The sequence below is a fragment of the Bufo gargarizans genome, chromosome 4, assembly GCF_014858855.1.
Source record: "Bufo gargarizans isolate SCDJY-AF-19 chromosome 4, ASM1485885v1, whole genome shotgun sequence".
In the NCBI taxonomy this organism is placed as follows: Eukaryota; Metazoa; Chordata; class Amphibia; order Anura; family Bufonidae; genus Bufo; species Bufo gargarizans.
Window position 1 is genome coordinate 138,669,338 of NC_058083.1, and position 23,779 is coordinate 138,693,116.

General features: G+C 47.8%; 1 protein-coding gene across 1 annotated transcript in view; it reads right to left on the bottom strand.

Moving 5' to 3' along the window:
* Positions 1-23,390: 23,390 nt before the first annotated feature.
* Positions 23,391-23,779, bottom strand: part of PLS1 (plastin 1) — an 89,724-nt gene continuing 89,335 nt past the window's right edge. The window contains exon 15 of the mRNA XM_044291033.1: positions 23,391-23,526. Coding sequence (XP_044146968.1) covers positions 23,391-23,526 — 136 coding nt within the window. The remainder of the gene's footprint in view (positions 23,527-23,779) is intronic.

Consider the following 23,779-nt stretch of genomic DNA (forward strand, 5'->3'; position numbering starts at 1 on the left):
CGTGTCTTTAGAGCGGATGAGACCCTCCTCTCTGTGATGCGCACAGAGTGGAAAAAGCCTGAGAAGGGTCCAGTGCTTACCAGAAAATTCAGACTCATGTACCCGATGGCTAAACCCTTGGTGGAATCGTGGGGTTCCGTTCCAAGGTGGACATGGCTATAGCCAAGTTGTCCAGGCGCACTCTAGTCCCTGCAGACGATGGGTCTAGCCTGCAGGACCCTCTAGACCGGAGGGCAGAGTGCACCCTTAGGAGGGGTTACACGGCGGCCGCTGCCTCCGCATCTACTTCCATTGCGGCCACTGAGGTAGCCACCTATCTACGCTCTAGGCTTAATCAAATCCAGACGGATGTGGACCAGAGCGTATCAAGAGACGACATCCTGGCAGCCTTCAAGTCAGCCAACCTGGCTATGGACTTTTTAGTTGATTCCTCCCAGATGCAGCTAAAGCTGGCCGCCAAAACTATGGCCCTAGTTTCAGCTGCCCGCAGACCACTCTGGCTGAAACCGTGGATCGCGGATAACGCATCCAAGTTTAACCTTTGTGGGCTCCCCTTCGAACCAGATAGGTTATTCGGGTCCGAATTGGACAAAATAATGGAGGGGCTCTCCGATAAAAAAGGGAAGAGCCTCCCCCAGCAGCCCTTTCGGGGACGCCCCAGACAGGAAAAGAAGGGCGGCAGCAGTCTAGGCGCAGATATCGGGGGGGGCCGTCTCGTAAATATCCAAGACGCCCCCGCAAACCCACCAGGGAGGCAAAACCCTCCTGACTATGGGCCTCCTCGAGGCTCTTGGATAAGCCCTGCTAAAAAAAAGAAGAAAAAAAAAGGCCCCTGCAGTGTCTCCTCTAGATTTTCCCGTACCCCTCCCCCAGATTCCCGTGGGGGGCCGTCTTACCCACTTCAAAGACTCTTGGAGCCGGTTGATTGCAGACCCCTGGGTCCAGGACATAGTTTCCGCCGGGTACCGGGCAGATCTTATCTCTCTCCCCCCAGAGAGATTCATCGCCACACGAAGCTTCGGGTCTGCCAAACAGGTGGTCCTAGAATCTTACATTCAGGACTATATTTCCAAGGGAGCCCTGGAGGAGGTACCGGCAGGGGAGAGGGGCCTAGGGATTTATTCACCAGTGTTCCTGGTTCCCAAGAAGACAGGAGATCTCCGGATGATCATCGATTTGAGATTCCTCAATCGATTTATAAGGAAAACAAGGTTTCGCATGGAAACCATAAGGTCAGTCAGCCATATCCTCAATCTTGGGGACGTCATGGCTACTCTGGACCTCAAGGATGCGTACCTTCACATTCCGATCCATTCCGCTTCCCAGAAACTCCTCAGGATTGCGGTCCAGATCTCAGGGGTTTGCAGGCACTTTCAGTTCGCCGTGCTTCCCTTCGGAATCTCTTCTGCCCCCCTCATCTTCACCAAGGTGGTGGTTTCGGTGGTGGCAGCTTTGAGACTCCAAGGTCTGACTATTATTCCTTATCTGGACGATTGGCTTTTCATAGCCTCTTCAGTTCCGATCCTTACCCACCATCTTCAGGTCGCAGTCTCCTTTCTCTTCCGCCTAGGCTGGATTATCAACTGGCAGAAGTCGAATGTGAGCCCATCGACTTCAATCCATTACCTAGGATTCGTGGTCGACTCTATGGAGATGTCCCTCCGGTTGACTCCAGAAAGGAGAGCGCGGATTCAGGACCTGGCAAAGGTCCTTTATGTCCCTCGTCGAGTCTCTATCCGGACTCTCATGAAGATGCTGGGGCTCATGTCAGCGGCTGCGGATGCGGTCCCTTGGGCGTTATGGCACCTCCGTCCTCTTCAGTCGGAGGTCTTACACCTATGGAACGGCAGCCCTGCGGGGCTAGATTCCCTGTGCTCCCTGTCCGGTCAAACCCGAAATTCCCTCAGATGGTGGTTTCAGCTACCAGCAGGGAAGTCTATGACCCAACCAGCTTGGGTCATATTGACTACAGACGCGTCCCTTGTAGGCTGGGGCGCTCACCTGGACGGATCCCCAATTCAGGGATCTTGGTCTCCTCTGGAGCGGCATCTTTCCTCCAATCTTCGCGAGATGCGAGCTATCCGGCTAGCCCTCCTTCACTTTGCGCCTCAGATCCGGGGCAAAGCAGTGAAAGTCCAGTCAGACAATATGACTGCAGTCCTCTATATAAACAAACAGGGAGGCACAAGATTATTGCCCCTTCTGTCAGAGATCGGGGTAATTCTTCGGTGGGCAGAGCTGAACCTTTCCCATCTATCTGCCGTTCATATTCGAGGCTCCCTCAATATGATAGCGGACCGCTTAAGTCGAGGATTACCGACCATGGAGTGGTCTCTGCATCCGGAGATCTTCAGGCAGCTAGTTCACAGATGGGGTATGCCAGAAGTGGATCTCATGGCAACCAGGTTCAACGCCAAGGTGATGAGGTTCTGTTCCCTCTACAGGGAAGACAACCCCCTGGCGATAGATGCTCTGTCAATACCGTGGAGGTTCAGGCTGGCTTACATCTTCCCTCCCTTTTCCATGATACCGAGGGTATTGATGAAAATCTGTCAGGATCAGGCCTCGGTAATAGCCATCATACCGTTTTGGCCCAGAAGATCCTGGTTTACCCAGCTCATTCAGATGAGTCGGGGACAATACTGGAGACTCCCCCCGGAGCAGACCCTGGTGTCGTGGGACACTCACCTCTGCCCAGATCTGCACAGGTTCAACCTGACAGCCTGGAGGTTGATCAGTCCCTTCCCAATATAGAAGGGCTTTCCGAGTCGGTCCTGAGAACTTTGTCGCATTCCCGAGCAGAGTCTACAAAGAAGGCCTACTCCAGGATCATGAGAATCTTCGAGGCATGGTGTGATTCCAGACAGGTGGCGTCTGCAGATCCGCCCCTTCCTGCGATACTTCAATTTCTTCAGGATGGATTAGATAGAGGCCTATCTCCAGCTACCTTGAAGGTACAGGTTTATGCCATCTCGGCCTGTCTCAACAGGCCACATTCTCGGGACCCACTCATCAAACGCTTCCTGAAGGGAGCTGAAAGACTAAAGCCTACTATACTGAAACCTATCCCCCAGTGGGATCTTTCAGTAGTGCTCAGGGGGCTAGCATCTCCCCCCTTCGAGCCCTTGGAGGAGGTAAATTTTAAATTTTTGACTTTAAAGATGGTCTTTCTTCTGGCTATAGCTTCAGCCAAAAGAGTTTCTGAATTGCAGGCTTTCTCCGCAAATCACCCGTACATTATTTTTCTACAGGATAGAGTACTCCTGAAGTTTTTACCTTACTTCAGGCCTAAGGTGCCTACTTTCCAGAACATCAATCAGGTAATATCTTTACCAGTTTTGTTTACAGCCTCCTCCTCTAATACTCCAGCTAGAGACCCGCTGGATATTTCAAGATGCCTCCAGATCTATGTGGATAGATCTAGTGAGTTCAGGATAGATGAGAATCTTCTTATCCTGTTTGCCGGTAAGTCTAAAGGCCGTAAAGCGTCTAAAGCCACCATTAGTCGCTGGATCAAGGAGGCCATTATGGAAGCTTTCGTCTCCCAATCCTTAGATCCTCCCGAGTTTGTGAGGGCCCATTCTACTAGGGCGGTCTCCACCTCGGTTGCGGAGAGAAGACTCCTCCCCTTAGAGTTGATCTGTAAGGCGGCCTCCTGGAGCTCTGAGTCAACCTTCATCTCCCATTATAGGATAAATGCTAGGATGGCAGAGTTTTCGGCTTTTGGGCAGACTGTTCTTAGTTCTGCCAGGCATGAGGACCCTCCCTAGGGGATTCCTCTTGCTATCTCCCCATCTGTGCTGCTGTTGAGGACGTAAGGGAATCGTTAATTTCTAACGATAATTTGTTTTCCCTTAGTCCTAACAGCAGCACACAAATATCCCACCCTAAATACATTATGCTTGTTAAAAACACGGTGGGCTGGGGGGTGATCTCCTCCCTTTCAGGGAGCTGAAGATCGTTTATTGGTTCTTGGGCTCATTAAAATTCCGCCGGTCCTACCAGTCCACAGGGGCAGTTAACCCCATCTGTGCTGCTGTTAGGACTAAGGGAAAACAAATTATCGTTAGAAATTAACGATTCCCAGACGCTCTCCATCCAATCTGACTGAGCTTGAGTTATTTAGCAAATAAGGATGGGCAAAAATTTCAGCCTCTAGATGTGCAAAGCTGGTAGAGACCTACCCCAAAAGACTTGCAGCTATCGTTGCAGCGAAAGGTGGTCCTACAAAGTATTGACTCAGGGGGACTGAATACATTTAACCCTTTCCTGACTCTGAGCCATAACTTTTTTATTTTTTCGTTCACAAAGCCGTATGAGGACTTTGTTTGTGGGACAAGTTGTACTTTCTTTTTTTAATTTAAATTTTTTTTATAACAAATTTTGAATTTTACATACAGACAATCCCAACTTCCCCTTTCCCTCCCCCCACATAATATCGTGAAGATGCTCTCCATCCACCACCACCCTCACCTCCTGACCACACCATAATTTCAGCGTGCCAAATACATGCTCCTCCCCTCCACATCTCCCATCAATACACTTGAATAAAAACATTGATCTTATTGATAAGAGTACTTTTGTTATCCGACCCATCTTCTCTTAATTAAATAGTGTATTGACATTCCCTAAGCCCCGCAAGTTACCACCAATCACGGAGCCAAATACATACATCAGGCATGTACCCTCACACTAGTCCCAAGCGGTATCCCTGGACGCCAGCCCTGGGGCATCAATCCAGGAAGCCCAGAGCTTTTAAAATTTGGTCAGAGCACCCCTTTTCCTATAAAGCCCACGTTCCAAATTGACTAGCCAATTAATCTTGGCTATATATTCAGTTCTACTAGGACTACACTCGTCCAGCCAACGCTGGGCAATCAGTTTACGAACCATATATAACATTCTGGCCACTGCTACTTTTCTGGGCTCAGTGATTGGCAGATCTTCCACGTATCCCAATACACATGCAAATGAGGTCACATCCAATGTAACTTCATATAGAGAATCAATAAGATGCAGCACAGCGCGCCAAAAGCCCTCCAGGGCTGAGCATGACCACAGCATGTGCAACACGCCTGCATCCTCCTCCCCACATCGAGAACATTTGGAGTCCAAATGGAGTCCTATATTAAACAGAAACTGAGGGGTTTTGTAAACCCTATGGATCAGGTACAATTGTGACAACCTGTGGGCTTCACTGAGTGAAAGCTGCGGAGTCCTCTCCAATATCTCCTGCCACTGGTTTTCCTCTAACGGCCCCATCTCTACTTCCCACTTTGCCCTACTGTTCACTGGGTATTCGTACAAAAATCGGTCCAATATAGCCTGATCGAGCAGGGAAATAACTCCAGACGAAGAATTCCTCTGGTCTACAAGGGCAATGATTTTGTTTTGATGTACATTACTCAACATACTGTCATAATGGTCAGCCCGGAAGGACATGGCGCAGCTGTAAGTACCTATAAAAGTCAGAGAACGGTAATGTACCAGCCCTAAAAAGGGCTTTTTGGGGTGCTGTCAGGATGCTGTCCTCACAGCAGATGAGTCTGTGGACACAAAACAAAGCCCTAGCTAACGCTTTCCCTATTAAATTAGCAGCAGCAGCACTGTCCCTCCTCTCACTAAGAATGCAGCTTCCGAATTAGTCTAAAATGGATTCTGTCCAGGAGGTGGGAGGGTCTGGGAGGGAGGGTCTGCTGCTGATTGGCTGGAATGTGTCTGATGACTGTGAGGTACAGGGTCAAAGTTTGCTCAATGATGATGTATAGAGATGTCGCGAACAAAAAAATTTCCGTTCGCGAAAAGCGAACGCGAATTTTCGCAAATGTTCGCGAACGGGCGAACTGCCATTGACTTCAATAGGCAGGCGAATTTTAAAACCCACAGGGACTCTTTCTGGCTACAATAGTGATGGAAAAGTTGTTTCAAGGGGACTAACACCTGGACTGTGGCATGCCGGAGGGGGATCCATGGCAAAACTCCCATGGAAAATTACATAGTTGACGCAGAGTTGGATTTTAATCCATAAAGGGCAAGCTACCAAGCTAGCCATGTCCCGTTGATGTCATTGAAGGTTTCTTCCTCCACCCAGCCACGTACAACAGCAAGGGTCCCGGAAAGATGAATTCAATAGATTTTTCGAATGGGGAGATGGTTAAAAAAAACGCTGGCTCCCTCCCCTTTGTTTGAATCCACGGTCACTGCGTCTGTGCCGTGCAATTTACTGTCCCACCCGATATGAGTGCTATTTTCTATAGTTCGCTCTTCTCATCAGTTTAATCCCTGTTACGTCCCCAATCTGGGGTCCATTTATTAAATAGATTTTTCGAACGGGGAGATGGTTAAAAAATTGCTGGCTCCCTCCCCTTTGTTTGAATCCACGCCACGGTCACTGCGTCTGCGCCGTGCAATTTACTGTCACACCCAATATGAGTGCTATTTTCTGTAGTACTATTCTCATCAGTTTAATCCCTGTTACGTCCCATATCAGAGCAGTGGCAGATCCAGAGCCTGGTCTCGGGAGGGGCACTTTCAAATTATTTTCTGTCCGCCGCCACAAAACAATGGTGCTTATAGAACAGACTACACAGTGTAGGCTATATGTGTATAACAAACATATTTCACATGAACACTTACAGTTACTTGGCTTGGCCCTTGGGGATCTCGGACGCCACTTCCACACTTTGTCCGGGGGCTCGGCGGAGCTGATGTTGTGTTTTATCCTAATGAGAAAGATTTCATAATAAGGATTTGTGAGAAGGGGCAGAGGGATATCAGAGCAGGGAGAGGCTGGTGCTGCTACTAGGGCGTCATACCATGGGGGAGTAATAAAGCCCACCATAATGCCCCCCCCCCCCCCCAGTAGTAATAATTCTCCTTATAATGTGACAGTGCAAAAAATACCCCCTTGTAATGCCCCAGTTGAGCTAATGTTCCCATAATGTGCCAGTATAAAATACCCCTATATAGTGCCCCTATTAAATGACCCCATAGTGCTCCACACCCTCCTTCCTCCTAGTGCTCCCCATAATGTACCAGTATAAAATGCTCCAGTAGATGCCCTCAGTGTCCCCCATAATTTGCAAGTATAAAATACCCCTTCTTAGTGCCCCTCGTAGATGACCCCATAGTACTTCTCTCCCCCCTTCTCCATAGTACCCACCATAATGTGTCCCAGTATAAAATTGTACTGTACAGAGAGCCCATATAAAATACCCCTTCTTTGTGGCCTCAGTAGATGCCCCTATAGTGCCCCCAATCATGTGCCAGTATTAACAGCCCCCCCCCTGTGCCAGTAATAATAGCCCCCTATGCCAGTAATAGCAGCCCCCCTGTGCCAGTAATAGCAGCCCCCAGTAATAACAGCCCCCTGTGCCAGTAATAACAGCCCCCAGTAATAACAGCCCCCCTTTGCCAGTAATAACAGCCCCCACCAGTAATAACAGCCCCCAGGTGCCAGTAATTACAGCCCCCCTTGCCAGTAGTAACAGCCCCCCTTTGCCAGTAATAACAGCCCCCCTTTGCCAGTAATAACAGCCCCGCCAGTAAAAGTATTGTATATAATAAAAAAAAAAACATACTTACCTCCATGTCAGTGATGCGATGCAGCCTCTTCTGGCCTGTGTCCCAAGCTGTATGGCTCAGGCGGCGCAATGACGTCATCGCGCCGCCTGCGCCGGCCTCTGATAGGCTGCAGGCACTAGGCCGGCAGCCTATCAGAGGAAGGGAAAGGGACACGCCTCTCCCTCCCCTGCCGCAGCACAGGCATCTGTATCGCTGTCCTGAGGACTGGAGATGAGCACAATGGAAGCGCTCATCTCCCTGTGCCCCGCTGCCGCCGCTGCCCGCCGCCAGCTCGGGGGGGGGGGGGATTGCCTTCCCCCCCCTGGATCTGCCACTTTATCAGAGTGGGATTGCCTTTTAGTGAAAAAAATTTTTGGCTGGGTATCTTCGACTGCCTTCACAGTGACAGACCAAACTCTGATACACCAAACTGAATTGATTTTAGGAACCGGGAGATGGAAAAAGCAGCTTGGTCGGTCCTCTTACTGCCAAGTTGGGGCACTGCGCGTGCACGGAGCAATGTTCTGTGACACCCTATATGAGTGGTGTCTTAACAAGTCCTATTCCTAGCAGTTTAATCGCTGTTACGTCCCCTATCCGGGGACGTGTGTCGAATAGATTAACCATTGTCGAATTAACGAACCATTACGACATCCTGGAATAATTTTGTTCTGAGCTTTGTACTTGATTTGTATTGGAATTGTTGGGGATTTTTTAAATTGTCTGTATTATTTCTAATAAACTATTAAGAGACTTTATTATGATTTTTTTATTTTATGTATTAAAAACCCACCCATACAACTTAAAAATAGATAAATAAAAAAAATTAAGTTTTTTCTATGAAAAAACATCCAGCCGTCCGGATCGCTTTTGGTCTGATCATAATGAAGCAACGGCCTTATCATCTTGGGTGTGGCAACATTGCCAACACACTCATAGAGGTGATGATCGCTTCATTGTGATACGCAAGCCCCTTCACCACAACAAGGTAACGATCACGAAAGGGGAATTGACACTTGTATGTGGCTTTTTTTTTGTTTTGTTTTTGCAGCACCAGAGGCCAGAAAAATTAGGCATGTACACATGCCTGAAAAATAATGGTATTGTTGCAGCCGCTGTTGTAGCAGCGGCCGGAAAAATCAATGTTTTCAAGGCAGAAAGGTGACTAACACATTGCGGCTTGAACCCTAGTTGGTGGCGGAGAATTCACGAAAGTCATCCGGTATGCAGACATTAAATACAGCAGTGTGGGGACCATTTTGAGGCCAAGGCATGTCATCAGGCCTTTTGTTAGTTAAACGTATCCCCTACTGTCAGTCCCTTCGGGATCCATGCCTCATTCATCTTAATGAAGGTGAGGTAATCAACACTTTTTTGACCGAGGCGACTTCTTTTGTCAGTGACAATGCCTCCTGCTGCACTGAAGGTCCTTTCTGACAGGATACTTGAAGCGGGGCAGGCCAGAAGTTCTATCGCAAACTGGGATAGCTCAGGCCACAGGTCAAGCCTGCACACCCAGTAGTCAAGGGGTTCATCGCTCCTCAGAGTGTCGATATCTGCAGTTAAGGCGAGGTAATCTGCCACCTGTCGGTCGAGTCGTTCTCTAAGGCTGGATCCCAAAGGGCTGTGGCGATGTGTAGGACTGAAAAAGCTCTGCATGTCCTCCATCAACAACACATCTGTAAAGCGTCCTGTCCTTGCCGCCGTGGTCGTGGTAGGAGGAGGATTACTTTCACCTCTTCCCCAGTTAGATTCCCGTTGTGCTGTGACATCCCCCTTATAAGCTGTGTAAGGCTACTTTCACACTAGCGTTCGTCGGTCCGCTCGTGAGCTCCGTTTGAAGGAGCTCACAAGCGGACCCGAACGCCTCCGTCCAGCCCTGATGCAGTCTGAATGGAGCGGATCCGCTCAGACTGCATCAGTCTGGCGGCGTTCAGCCTCCGCTCCGCTCGCCTCCGCACGGCCAGGCGGACAGCTGAGCGCTGCTTGCAGCGTTCAGCTGTCCGCCTGGCCGTGCGGAGGCGAGCGGATCCGTTCAGACTTACAATGTAAGTCAAATGGAACCGATCCGCTTGAAGATGACACCATATGGCTCAATCTTCAAGCGGATCCGTCCCCCATTGACTTTACATTGAAGGTCTGAACGGATCCGCTCAGGCATCTTGCGCACTTAGAAATTTTTCTAAGTTATTAATGCAGACGGATCCGTACTGAACGGAGCCTCCGTCTGCATTAATATGATCGGATCCGTTCAGAACGGATCCGATGAAGCGCTAGTGTGAAAGTAGCCTAAAGCATATTTTTTAGTTTGGTTTTGAACTGCTGCATCCTTTCTGACTTCCGGTAATTTGGTAACATTTCCGCCACTTTCTGCTTATACCGGGGGTCTAGTAGCGTGGCCACCCAGTACAGGTCGTTCTTCTTCATCCTTTTTATACGAGGGTCCCTCAACAGACATGACAGCATGAAAGACCCCATTTGCACAAGGTTGGATGCCGAGCTACTCATTTCCCGTTCCTCCTCCTCACTGATGTCATTGACGGTCTGTTCTTCCCCCCAGCCACGTACAACACCACGGGTCCCAGATAGTACATAAGTACATAGTACATAAGGCCAAAAAAAGACATTTGTCCATCCAGTTCGGCCTGTTATCGCGCAAGTTGATCTAGAGGAAGACCCCTCTCTAGTAGCTATAGCCTGTAATATTATTAAGCTCCAGAAATACGTCCAGGGCCCTCTTGAATTCCTTTATTGTACTCACCATCACCACCTCCTCAGGCAGAGAGTTCCATAGTCTCACTGCTCTTACCGTAAAGAATCCTTTTCTATGTTTGTGTACAAACCTTCTTTCCTCCAGACGCAGAGGATGTCCCCTCGTCACAGTCACAGTCCTGGGGATAAATAGCTGATGGGATAGATCTCTGTACTGACCCCTGATATATTTATACATATTATCTCCCCTCAGTTGTCTTTTTTCTAAAGTGAATAACCCTAATTTTGATAATCTTTCAGGGTACTGTAGTTGCCCCATTCCAGTTATTACTTTAGATGCCCTCCTATGGACCTTCTCCAGCTCTGCTATGTCTGCCTTGTTTACAGGAGCCCAGAACTGTACACAGTACTCCATGTGTGGTCTGACTAGTGATTTGTAAAGTGGTAGGACTATGTTCTTATCACGGGAATCTATGCCCCTTCTGATGCAACCCATTATCTTGTTGGCCTTGGCAGCAGCTGCCTGACACTGGTTTTTGCAGCTTAGTTTGCTGTTTATTAAAATTCCTAGATCCTTTTCCATGTCAGTGTTACCGAGTGTTTTACCATTTAGTATGTACGGTTGACTTGCATTTTTCCTTCCCATGTGCATAACTTTACATTTATCAGTGTTAAACCCCATCTGCCACTTATCTGCCCAAGCCTCCATCTATCCAGATCCCTCTGTAGTAGTATACTGTCCTCATCAGTGTAAATTACTTTACACAGTTTAGTGTCATCTGCGAAAATTGATACTTTACTATGCAAGCCTTCTACAAGATCATTAATAAATATATTGAAGAGAATAGGGCCCAATACTGACCCCTGAGGTACCCCACTAGTGACAGTGACCCAATCTGAGTGTGTACCGTTAATAACCACCCTCTGTTTTCTATCACTGAGCCAATTACTTACCCACTTACAGATGTTTTCTCCCAGTCCGAGCATTCTCATTTTATATACTAACCTTTTATGTGGTACAGTGTCAAATGCTTTGGAGAAGTCCAGATATACGACATCCATTGATTCGCCGCTGTCAAGTCTAGAACTTACCTCCTCATAGAAACTGATTAAATTAGTCTGACATGACCGATCCCTCACAAAGCCATGCTGATATGGCGTTATTTGCTTATTTCTGTTGAGATGCTCTAATATAGCATCTCTCAGAAAACCTTCAAACAGTTTACCCACAACAGATGTTAAACTTACCGGCCTATAGTTTCCAGGCTCTGTTTTTGGCCCCTTTTTGAATATTGGCACCACATATGCCATGCGCCAATCCTGTGGGACATTCCCTGTCAGTATAGAGTCTGCAAATATCAGAAATAAGGGTCTGGCTAGGTGACAACAACGAGCACCCTGGGATGCCTGCTGTAGTTGGTCTTCCTCCTCCTCAAAGCCACATTCCTCCTCTGACTCCTCTTCCTCATACTCCTCTTGCAGCGTTGCCGCAGGTCAGGCAAGCGATGATGACAAGGCTGTTTCTGGTGGTGATGGTGACCACAACTCTTCCTCTTCACGCTCATCTACAGCCTGATCCAGCACTCTTCGCAGGGCACGCTCCAGGAAGAAAACAAATGGGATGAGGTCGCTGATGGTGCCTTCGGTGCGACTGACTAGGTTTGTCACCTCCTCAAAAGGACGCATGAGCCTACAGGCATTGCGCATGAGCGTCCAGTAATGTGGCAAAAAAATTCCCAGCTCCGCAGAGGCTGTCCTAGCACCCCGGTCATACAAATACTCGTTGGCGGCTTTTTCTTGTTGGAGCAGGCGGTCGAACATTAGGAGTGTTGAATTCCAACGTGTCAGGGCTGTCGCAAATCAAGCGCCTCACTGGCATGTTGTTTCGGTGCTGAATGTCTGCAAAGTGTGCCATGGCCAGTGTAGGAACACCTGAAATGGCCACACACATTCCTGGCCTGCTTGAGGACGTCCTGTAAGCCTAGGTACTTAGACACAAAGCGTTGTACGATGAGATTCAACACATGTGCCATGCGCGGCACATGTGACTACTTGGCGCTCTACAGCTCAATTCCTCATGAGTTGGGCTGTGGAGCAGTCCTCACATTCCTCCAACAAAGAGGCAAGCAGTTTAAGAACCACAATACTTTTGTTATGGAACTCCTGAGTTTCATTCTTAAGCACAATGTGTTTCTGTTTGACGGTCGGATCTTCCATCAGCTCAGGGGGGTCGCTATGGGCAGTCCTTGTGCCCCGACTTTTGCGAACCTTTACCTGGGCTGGTGGGAGAGAGAGGTGGTGTTTTGTGAAGATATGGAGCATTTTACTTTTGCCATCCCCCTCTGGATCAGATATATCGATGATGTGCTGGTCCTATGGGGGGGTGGCAGAGATATGTTCCAGGAGTTTGTTGCAGCCCTGAATATTAATACACTGGGGCTATTTTTTACGTCGGAGATTGATTCTACTGTTATCTCCTTCTTGGATCTCACCATTTCAATGGGTGCAGATGGGCGCATCAGTACCAATGTGTTCAGGAAGCCTACGGCTACTAATAATCTTTTGAAATGGGAGAGTGGACACCCTCTGGCCCTCAAAAGAGGGATCCCCAAAGGCCAATATTTGAGGGTGAGGAGGAATAGTTCTGATTTAGGGGATTTCAAGGTGGCTGCGAGGGATCTGCAGCAAAGGTTTCAATGCCGTGGATACCCTCAGCGGTGTCTGAAACAGGCATACCAACATTCGTTGAGTACTAATAGGGATCTTTTGTTATCTCCTAAAAAGAGAGTCACGAGTGACATTACTGTTAGGATCATTGGCACGTATGATAGTGCCCATGAGTCTGTACGTCAAGTACTTAGTGAACATAGGGATATACTCAAATCGGATCCTGATATTGGCAGCATGATTCCACCCAGACCCTCAGTCACTTACCGACGTAGCAACAACTTGCGAGATATGTTGACACACAGTCTATATGCAAGTCCCAAACCGCAGTCTTGGTTGCGGAACTCGCTCACAGGGACTTTTCCCTGTGGTTCATGCAAATTCTGTGGATTTATTAATAAGACCAAAAGTTTTGCCAGCAGCACGTTAGAGAGAACCTTTTTTATCAGGTCATTCTACAACTGTAAATCAGTTGGTGTTATTTACCTTATGACGTGTGTTTGCGGGATTAAATACGTTGGGAAAACTATTAGAGAGCTCAGGCGCCGTATTGGGGAACATATCTTGGACATTACTAATGTAAAAGATACCCCGATCGCACGCCATGTATCAGAATTTCATAATGGCAATACATCATCTGTCAAATTCCAAGTCATTGACTCTGTCAATATGTCAATCAGAGGTGGCAACTGTGACCGCATTTTGTTACAGAAAGAGGTAAGATGGATTTTTTCGTTGAAGACCATCAAACCAGCTGGCCTCAATGATGCCATCTCATATGTCCCCTTTATTTGAATGAACTATATGTTTGCTATTGTTGAGGGACAATGTGCTGATACATATGGGCTTCTGTCCACATATAGAGTTTAGTGTCAGCGTTCTCTGTGAGGATCCTCGCTCGGGTTTACCCCACTGTTTATTCATTATTAGGTTTGTAGTTGCGGTGACAGTATATTCAAAACCGCTATGATTTTCCCTAGTTATTATGCGGCGCTCAGCGCCTCCCCTGAGATTGAATTAATTCCTCCTGATACTATGCCAGTGGTGCGTCCTGTACCGAGCCTCCTGGCCGGATTGGCTGGCATTCGGGGGGGGGGGGGGGTGTCTAGCAGGGCGGGGTTTTACCTCGTAAATCTCTGTGTTCTACGGGCCGCTACGCGGCCATTACAACTCCGGTTACTTTGCACACCAGCACACTGCGCCTCAACCTAGAGGCTGTCAGCTTAGGCAGGACAGTGGATCACAAGTGATTACAAAATACTTCATACAAGAGGAAGTTGATATTAATGAAATCACTCTGCTGCTGACGTTGTTCTTAGCCTCTGGCAATACATCTATGTCAGGGACTTTGATTACATCATTGTCAGTGGATGCCCACAGCCTCGGTTAAATATACAGCCGAGAGGCATTTGGGCTGCACTGCCTGTGGTGTTCATGTTCACCCTCGCCATATGGTGGCTTCCTGCCGCCTTCCAATTGGTTTAGGTGTGGACCCACAATTGGAGTTAGATTTATTATGCTGCTTCTGCAGTAGTTGCGTATATATACCCCTTTATTACAACAAAATATATTAATAAAATATTTATTTTGTTTTAGCGTCCTGTTCCCACTTATATTTACATGTGACAACTTGCCCAAATTCAATGCCGCCAACAAATTGCTTCCATTGTCACACACCACTTTGCCGATCTCCAGTTGGTGCGGGGTCAGCCACTGATCCACCTGTGCATTCAGGGCGGACAGGAGTGCTGGTCCGGTGTGGCTCTCTGCTTTCAGGCAAGTCAACCCCAAGACAGCGTGACACTGTCGTATCCGGGATGTGGAATAGCCCCTGGGGAGCTGGGGGGGTTCAGTTGATGTGCAGCCAGACGCCGCAGCAGAAGAGGACTCAGCCGAGGAGGTTATGGAAGAGGATGGAGTAGGAGGAGTAGAGGAGGTGGCAGTAGGCCTGCCTGCAAGCCGTGGCGGTGTCACCAACTCCGCTGCAGAGCCACGCATTCCATGCTTGGCAGCCGTCAGCAGGTTGACCCAATGCGCAGTGTAGGTGATATACCTGCCCTGACCGTGCTTTGCAGACCAGGTATCAGTGGTCAGATGGACCCTTGCCCCAACACTGTATGCCAGAGATGCCATGACTTCCTTTTCAATCACTGAGTAGAGGTTTGGGATTGCCTTATCAGAAAAAAAAATTTGTCCGGGTACCTATCAATGTGGTGTCCCAATAGCGAATTTTTTTTTGAAGGCCTCAGACTTCACCAGCTGGTATGGTAAAAGCTGGCGGGCTAAGAGTTCCGTCAAGCCAGTTGTCAGACGCCGGGTAAGGGGGTGACTCTGTGACGTTGGCTTCTTACGCTCAAGCATTTCCTTAACAGACACCTGACTGTGGGCAGATGAGATGGAACTGCTCAAGGTGAGAGGCGGAGTGGCGGGTGGTTGAGAGGGGGCAAGGAGGACAGCAGTGGTTGACGTGGCTGAAGATGCTGGACCAGGAGGAGGATGGTGGCTTTGAGCTTGTGTGCTGCTTCTACTCGTCATCATGTGTTGATCCCATAGGCGTTTGTGATGTGCAATCATGTGCTTTCGCAAAGCAGTTGTACCGAGGTGGGTTGGATTTCACATGACTCAGTTTCTTTTGGCACAGGTTGCAAATGGCATCTCTGTTGTCAAATGCAGACACACAAAAAAAAATGCCACACTGCTGAGCTTTGCAATGACGGCATTCTGGTGGTGGCAACAGCATGCGTTGATTGGCGTGCTGTCTGGCTGACCCCGGGTGCCGATACATGCTGTCTGACTGTGCCACTAGCTCCTTGCGATGACCTCCCCCTGCTTCAAACTCGTCTCCTCCTTCTCTCTGTCTCCCCTTCTGAACTTTCCCCCTCTTCTTTTTCTCTTCGAGCAGGCACCCACCTGGCATCCACGGACACATCGTCATCATCAACCGCTTCACTTGTATCTGACACCTCAGCAAAGGAAGCAGCAGCGGGTACAACATCATCATCATCATCACACTGTATGTCCATGTGTGTAATGCTGCCTGACTGAGACATATCCCTGTTATCTACATCCCATGGCAATAATAGTTGCGCATCACTAATTTCATCCAACTGATGTGTAAATAACTCCTCTGAGGGATCAAGTGAAGCGGCTGTGGTGACTGTGGTGGTAGTGGTGGTGGTGGCGGCGGGCGGGAGAGTGGTGACCAAAGCTGAGCTGGAGGAGGATCGTGCGTCAAGGTTCTTAGCGGAAGCTGTTGAAGATTGGGTGTCCTGTGTAAGCCAGTCAACTATTTTCTCCGAATTTTTTGGGTTCAGGGTACGTGGCCTCTGAACACTGGGCATTATTCCAGGGCCAGTGGAAATCACAGCACCACGAACAGGACGGCCCCTGCGGCGTGGCCTGCCTCTGCCTGTCATTTTTTTTTAGATAAGTGTTACTATGCGTGCAAGGTACTGTGCCACTCTATATAAGTGGTGGGTAGTGGGCACAGTACAGTCTGTGTGGGCCTGGCTGACACACAAGGGCTTGCAAATGTGATTAGATCACAGTTAAATTTAAAATAGATTTTATTTTTTCTAAAAGGTATTTGACTGAATGACACCCTGTAATGGTATGAGTGCAGGACTAACCAGCCACTAGCCAGTGGACACAATAGAGTATGTGTGGGCGCCTGACACACACGGGCTTGCTAATGTGATTAGATCACAGTTAAATTTGAAATATAATTTTTTTTTCTGAAAGGTATTTGGGCGAATGAAACCCTGTAACGGTATGAGTGCAGGCCTAGCCAGCCACTAGCCAGTGGCCACAATACAGTATGTGTGGGCGCCTGACACACACGGGCTTGCAAATGTGATTAGATCACAGTTAAATTTTAAATATAATATTTTTTTTCTGAAAAGTATTTGGGCGAATGACACCCTGTAACGGTATGAGTGCAGGTCTAACCAGTGGACACAATAGAGTATGTGTGGGCGCCTGACACACACGGGCTTGCTAATGTGATTAGATCACAGTTAAACTTTAATATTTTTTTTTTTTTTCTGAAAGGTATTTGACTGAATGACACCCTGTAACTGTATGAGTGCAGGCCTAGCCAGCCACTAGCCAGTGGCCACAATACAGTATGTGTGGGGCGCCTGACACACACGGGCTTGCAAATGTGATTAGATCACAGAAAAATATTAAATATAATTTTATTTTATCAGCAAGGTATTTTCTGTCACACCCTGTATAAATGGTGTGCACACAGTACTGTCTGTGACTGAGCCTGCAGCCTCTCACACACGGGCAGCCAGGCAACTGCAATATATATATATGAAAAGAAAAAAAAAAGCAGACTGATGTACCAGCCCTGAAAAGGGCTTTTTGGGGTGCTGTCTGGATGCTGTCCTGTCTCTGTCTCCCCTTCTGAACTTTCCCCCTCTTCTTTTTCTCTTCGAGCAGGCACCCACCTGGCATCCACGGACACATCGTCATCATCAACCGCTTCACTTGCATCTGACACCTCAGCAAAGGAAGCAGCAGCGGGTACAACATCATCATCATCATCACACTGTATGTCCATGTGTGTAATGCTGTCTGACTGAGACATATCCCTGTTAGCTACATCCCCTGGCAATAATGGTTGCACATCACTAATTTCATCCAACGGATGTGTAAATAACTCCTCTGAGGGATCAAGTGAAGCGGCTGTGGTGACTGTGGTGTTAGTGGTGGTGGTGGCAGCAGGCGGGAGAGTGGTGACCAGAGCTGAGCTGGAGGAGGATCGTGCGTCAAGGTTCTTAGCGGAAGCTGTTGAAGATTGGGTGTCCTGTGTAAGCCAGTCAACTATTTTCTCCGAATTTTTTGGGTTCAGGGTACGTGGCCTCTGAACACTGGGCATTATTCCAGGGCCAGTGGAAATCACAGCACCACGAACAGGACGGCCCCTGCGGCGTGGCCTGCCTCTGCCTGTCATTTTTTTTTAGATAAGTGTTACTATGCGTGCAAGGTACTGTGCCACTCTATATAAGTGGTGGGTAGTGGGCACAGTACAGTCTGTGTGGGCCTGGCTGACACACAAGGGCTTGCAAATGTGATTAGATCACAGTTAAATTTAAAATTGATTTTATTTTTTCTAAAAGGTATTTGGGTGAATGACACCCTGTAATGGTATGAGTGCAGGACTAACCAGCCACTAGCCAGTGGACACAATAGAGTATGTGTGGGCCTGACACACACGGGCTTGCTAATGTGATTAGATCACAGTTAAATTTGAAATATAATTTTTTTTCTGAAAGGTATTTGGGTGAATGACACCCTGTAACGGTATGAGTGCAGGCCTAGCCAGCCACTAGCCAGAGGCCAAAATACAGTATGTGTGGGCGCCTGACACACACGGGCTTGCTAACGCTCTCCCTATTGAATCAGCAGCAGCTACACTCTCCCTCCTCTGTGAATGCAGATTCTGAATGAATCTAAAATGGATGCTGTCCTGGAGGTGGGAGGGTCTGGGAGGTCTGCTGCTGATTGGCTGGAATGTGTCTGCTGACTGTGAGGTAGAGGGTCAAAGTTTACTCAATGATGATGTATAGCGGGCGGACCGAACATCGCATATGTTCGCCCGCAGCGGCGAACGCGAACAAGCTATGTTTGCCGGGAACTATTTGCCGGCGAATAGTTCGGGACATCACTAATGATGTATAGGGGCGGACCGAACATCGCATATGTTCGCCCGCCACTGCGAACGCGAACAAGCCATGTTCGCCGTGAACTGTTCGCAGGCGAATAGTTCGGGACATCACTAGTAATGTGTTGCTTTCTCAGTTCTTCTGTACCTGTTCTGTGTTGATGTTGTTGCCTTGTCTGATCTTCTGTACCTGTTCTGCATTGATGTTGTTATCCTTCCCCATGCCTTACCTGATCTTCTGTACCTGTTCTGTGTCTGGTTCCATTCTGTTCTGTGTTTAGCCTAGCAGTGCCCTAACTGCGTCTGATAGCCTGGCAGTGCTAAACTGCTTCCGATCCTGCCTGTTCCATGTCCAGCCTGGCAGTGCCTACTGCTTCTGATCCATGTCTGTCCTGCAGTGCCTTACTGTATGTCCTGCCTTCGTGAGAGGGCCCCTGGGTTCTCTGGAGGGAGGATCTCTAGTCTTTGTGCAGCTCTGCCTGTGTCCGCCATGCTTTTATTCCACTTGGGGTTCTGTGAAGAATGGGGCTCACTGGCTCTCCGCCCTCTGGGTTTTGCCTCTGGTCTGCCAGTGTACTTGGTTCTGTGGTAGTGCTACCACTATTGCTTAACCTCCTGTACTGTCATGTTCTTTTATTACATCTGTAATAAAGTACTCTGCCGGTCCCTGGTCTGAATTATTGCCTGTGTCTGTTTGCAAGACATCCCAGAGGTCTGCCTTGGGCCTCCCGCATGTGACACATTGCCAGGCTTTGCTCCTTAGTCTGTGCCATCACAGCACCATATATTTACAGTGGTTTACAAGCAGGGGTTAAAGGGGTTGTCTCACTTTAGTAAGTTGCATTTATCATGTAGAGGAAGTTAATACAAACCACGCACTAATATCTTGTTATTATCCATGTTGCTTCCTTTGCTGGCTGGATTAATTTTTCCATCACATTATACACTGCTCGCTTCCATGATTACAGACCACCCTGCAATCCATCAGTGGTGGTAATGCTTGCACACTATAGGAAAAAGCATCAGCCTCTCTGGTGGCCGGGACCATGGGAGCGCACATAGGCTAGTGCTTTTTCCTATATTGTTCAAAGGAAGCAATATGGATAATAACAATACATTGGTAAGTGGTTTGTATTCACTTTCTCTACATGATAAATGCCACTTACTTAAGTGAGACAACCCCTTTAATAAAGTTTGCAGGGCCTAGTTGTGCGCTATAGACCTAGCAGGCCAGTGTCCACGTAGAAGTGCAATGGTTTCACTAATGGAGCCATTTCTGCTCCCTAGCTGTTGTTTTAATACACTCTCTGCTTGTGATTACCGGATGGTTAATGGATTCCACTGATACTACTGTACACGTGACATGGTAATTAAAACATGTTGTCTTATACCTTGTGGTTCACCTTTCCCCCATGATGCACTGTGCTAGATGTAGGATGTATAATGGACTCTTTTAGTAATAATTGCTTTCCTGTTTGTATGTAAGGCCTGTTGTAATTGTTTTCTCGTTCCCACCCCCGTGCTGTCATGCCATTACTGCACTCTTTTGTTTTTGAGCTGTGCATATAACTCTCTATGCTTCCAGTATAGCAGACATATTTCATGAACTCTGCCCTATAATATCCCCATAGTCTGGAGGTCACAGGACTTCATTTTTATCCAGTTCATCTATAACCATAACTCGCTAAATGCTGTGATCAATTGGGGGGAATTTATCATGAGGAGAATATTTAAAATCCGTTTTGCTTGAGTCTGCGCTGGAGTACTTTATGCCACATTTATCAAATGTCATAGGTTGTTTATTAATTTTGTCTTATCCTTAGACCTTAAACATTTGGGCCTCTTGCACACAAACGTATATTCATTCCGTTTCCATTCCGTTGTTTTTTTGCAGACCGTATACAGAACCATTCATCTCAATGGGTCCACACAAAAAAAAATAAAGGTACTCCGTGTGCATTCAGTTTCCGGATTTCCGTTCCACAAAGAAATAGAACATGTCCTATTATTGTCCGCATTACAGACAAGGATAATACTGTTCAAATATGGGCCAGCAGTTCTGTTCCGCAAAATACAGAATGCACATGGATGTCATTCGTATTTTTTGAGGATCCGTTTTTTGCAGACCACAAAATACATACTGTCGTGTGCAAGAGGCCTTATGAGGATGTACCGGCAAAATCGTTGTTCGGGTTGTTTGGGGTTCCTTTAGCTAGGGAAAAGACGGTGGGCCCTACGACTAAATTGAGCTTTCTCGGGTTAGAGATTGATTCTGAACACATGGAATGTAGGCTTCCTCTGGATAAGTTAGTGGACTTGAAACAGGAAGTGGCACGGGCAGGGCTGTTACAATAAATTCAGTTGCGGGAGCTGCAGTCGCTTCTGTAAAAGCTTAATTTCCGTGTCAAATTATGCCCATGGGCAGGATTTTCAGCAGATGGTTAGCGGGGGCGACGGCAGGGGTTCAGGCGCCCCATCATTTCATTAGGTTGGGGCGGGAGCTAAAGGGGGAGTTGTTGGTTTGGGGCGCATTTCTGGAAAAAATAATGGTCGTTCCTTGTTCATGGACGAGATGGTGGATTCGTTCGATTTTGACCTGTTTTCAGATGCGGCGGGGGGTTGTGGGTTTGGTTTTTTTTGTGCGGGGGAAAAGTGTGCAGGGAAATGGCTGGACAGTTGGGTTCTGAGGGGTTGGGTTAAAAATTTGGCGTTGTTAGAACTTTTCCCGATAGTGGTGGCGGTGATGTTGTGGGGGCAGGTGTTTAAGAATAAGAAAATTCGGTTCCACTGCGACAACCTGGGGGTAGTGCAAGCGATTAATGGTTTGTCGGCCTCGTCGTCATTGGTAGTTCGGCTCTTGCAGAAGTTGGTGTTGGAGTGTTTGTCAATTAGCGCATGGGTAGTGGCGGTTCATGTGCCTGGGGTTGACAACTGCATTGCTGATGCTCTCTCTCGTTCTCAGTTGGACCGTTTCCGTCAGCTGGCTCCGGGGGCAGCGGAAGTGGGGCTGGAGTGCCCAGCCGGTCTTTGGAAAGTGCTGGAGTTACAGTAACAGGTCTTATCCGGTCTACATTGGCGCCTGATACGTGGGAGCTGTATTCGAAAGCTTGGCATCGGTGGGAGGAGTGGACGGTAGCTTAGGGGCTGGGGAGAGGGATGGGGAGATTGCTCTGCTGTTGTTTATAGGCCACTGTAGGGATGAGGGTTGGTCTGTCGCAAAAATGAATGGCTGTATGGCGGGGTTAGCATTTGGTTTTCAGGTCAGAAAGTTAGTTGTTCAGATATGTTTATTTATCGATGGGGGTGGCGTGCAGGTTTACTCCTAGTGTTTTTCTGTGTTTTCTCATTTCAGGTTCAGAGCCGGCGTTGATATGGGTTCTAGGACCCTCATATGTTTTTTGGAGTGCTCTCAGGGCAGCGGTCAGGCTGGATGGTCAGCAGCTTGGTTTCGCTCAGGAGGTGGCGGTGGTGAGATGGATAGGTCGGCGGGGCATGATATGGAGTGGGGTTTTACTGGAATTTCACAGGTATGTCAAGCAAGATAGGGCCCCGGACGTATTAGTCTTGCATGTGGGAGGGAATGATGACTTGCTGTGATTATGGGCGATGTTTCCAAAGATGGTAACGGTCTGGTCGGACATCGTTCCGAGAACGGTGTGGCGAGGGGCGCGTTCAGTTGACGGTATCAACAAGGCCAGAGTGAAAGTTAATAGGGCTATTTGCAGGCTTATGTCTAGGAATGGGGCCTTGTTGATTAGACACAGGGAGCTTGAGAAATGAGTTGGGGGGGTTTTGGCGTAGTGACGGGGTACATCTTAATGCTCTGGGTTTCAACATGTGGTGCTTAGCGTTGCAGGAGGGAATGGAGATTGCTGTTCGTGGGTGGAGGGACGCACAGGCTTAAGGGGTCAAGCCGGTGCGTCTGTGGCGGTGGGAGGTCCTTGGAGTTGGTGAGTTTATCAGGTGATGAGGATGGGAGGGCCCCACGGTGGGGGCTGGACTCCCATTGGTTGGTGGGCGGCTGTGGCTGAATTGTTGGGGTGAGCCAGCAGGGGTGCCTCCGAGCCAGCGGTATTTGATCCGTATTTGATCCGTATTTTGCGGATCCATACTGTAGAAATGCTATGCCCAGCACATATTGTTCATGTGTTTGGTGATTAATAAGTTACTGTTTCCGTTTTCGATCCGGAAAAAACAGATCGCATACGGAAACCATACGGTTATGTTTTGTGGAATAACGGAACGGAAGAGGACTTAAATCAGAGAAAAAAATAACTCAGTTACGGAACAACGGATCCGTGAAAAATGGACCACAAAACAACAACGGTCGTGTGCATGAGCCCTAAAGGTAAGAGGCTGTGAAGCTGCTGAATACAGAGAGCAATGCACTCTGATCACACATTGATGGCCTATCTAAATCATGGGCACTGGATACATAGTCACTGTAAAACCCCTTTAATGCTCATGTTCCTCTTTATCTTACAATATGTATTGTACAGGATTAGTCTGCTAGACCAGCCAAATGGATATCTATATCACAAAGAAAACTACAGGCAAGCTTTAAAACCGGGAACTGGTATAATACACTGAGCATCAATTATTAACAGTATTATACTTTTTTCTGAATAATGAAAATTGTATTTAATTTCCACCATTGTGTAAATATTTTATCACAATCATCACAGTTTATTACTGATGGTCAGACCAGTTCTGTTCCATAAAGGCACTCCACGTACATAAAATGGCAATAAAACAGTGTGGGAAACATATATCTGCGTTATTTTAACTTGTTTAGTCCTTTTCCCATGAGACAAGCAAATACTGTCATCACCATCTTGGGTTTTACATCTACCAAGTCATCAGGCAGGGCATATATTCGGGCTCCGATCTTTCTGGCGATGGAAATGGCATACCTTTAAACAAAAGAGTAAAAACATTACAGCTCAAACACATTTACTTGTGGATTTACGTACTTAGGCTACATGCACACGACCGTGCTGTTTTTTGCGGTCTGCAAACCGCGGATCCGCAAAATACGGAAGCCGCCCGCGTGCCTTCCGCAATTTGCGGAACGGAACGGGCGGCCCATTGTAGACATGCCTATTCTTGTCCGCAAAACGGACAAGAATAGGACATGCTATATTTTTTTTTGCGGGGCCACGGAAC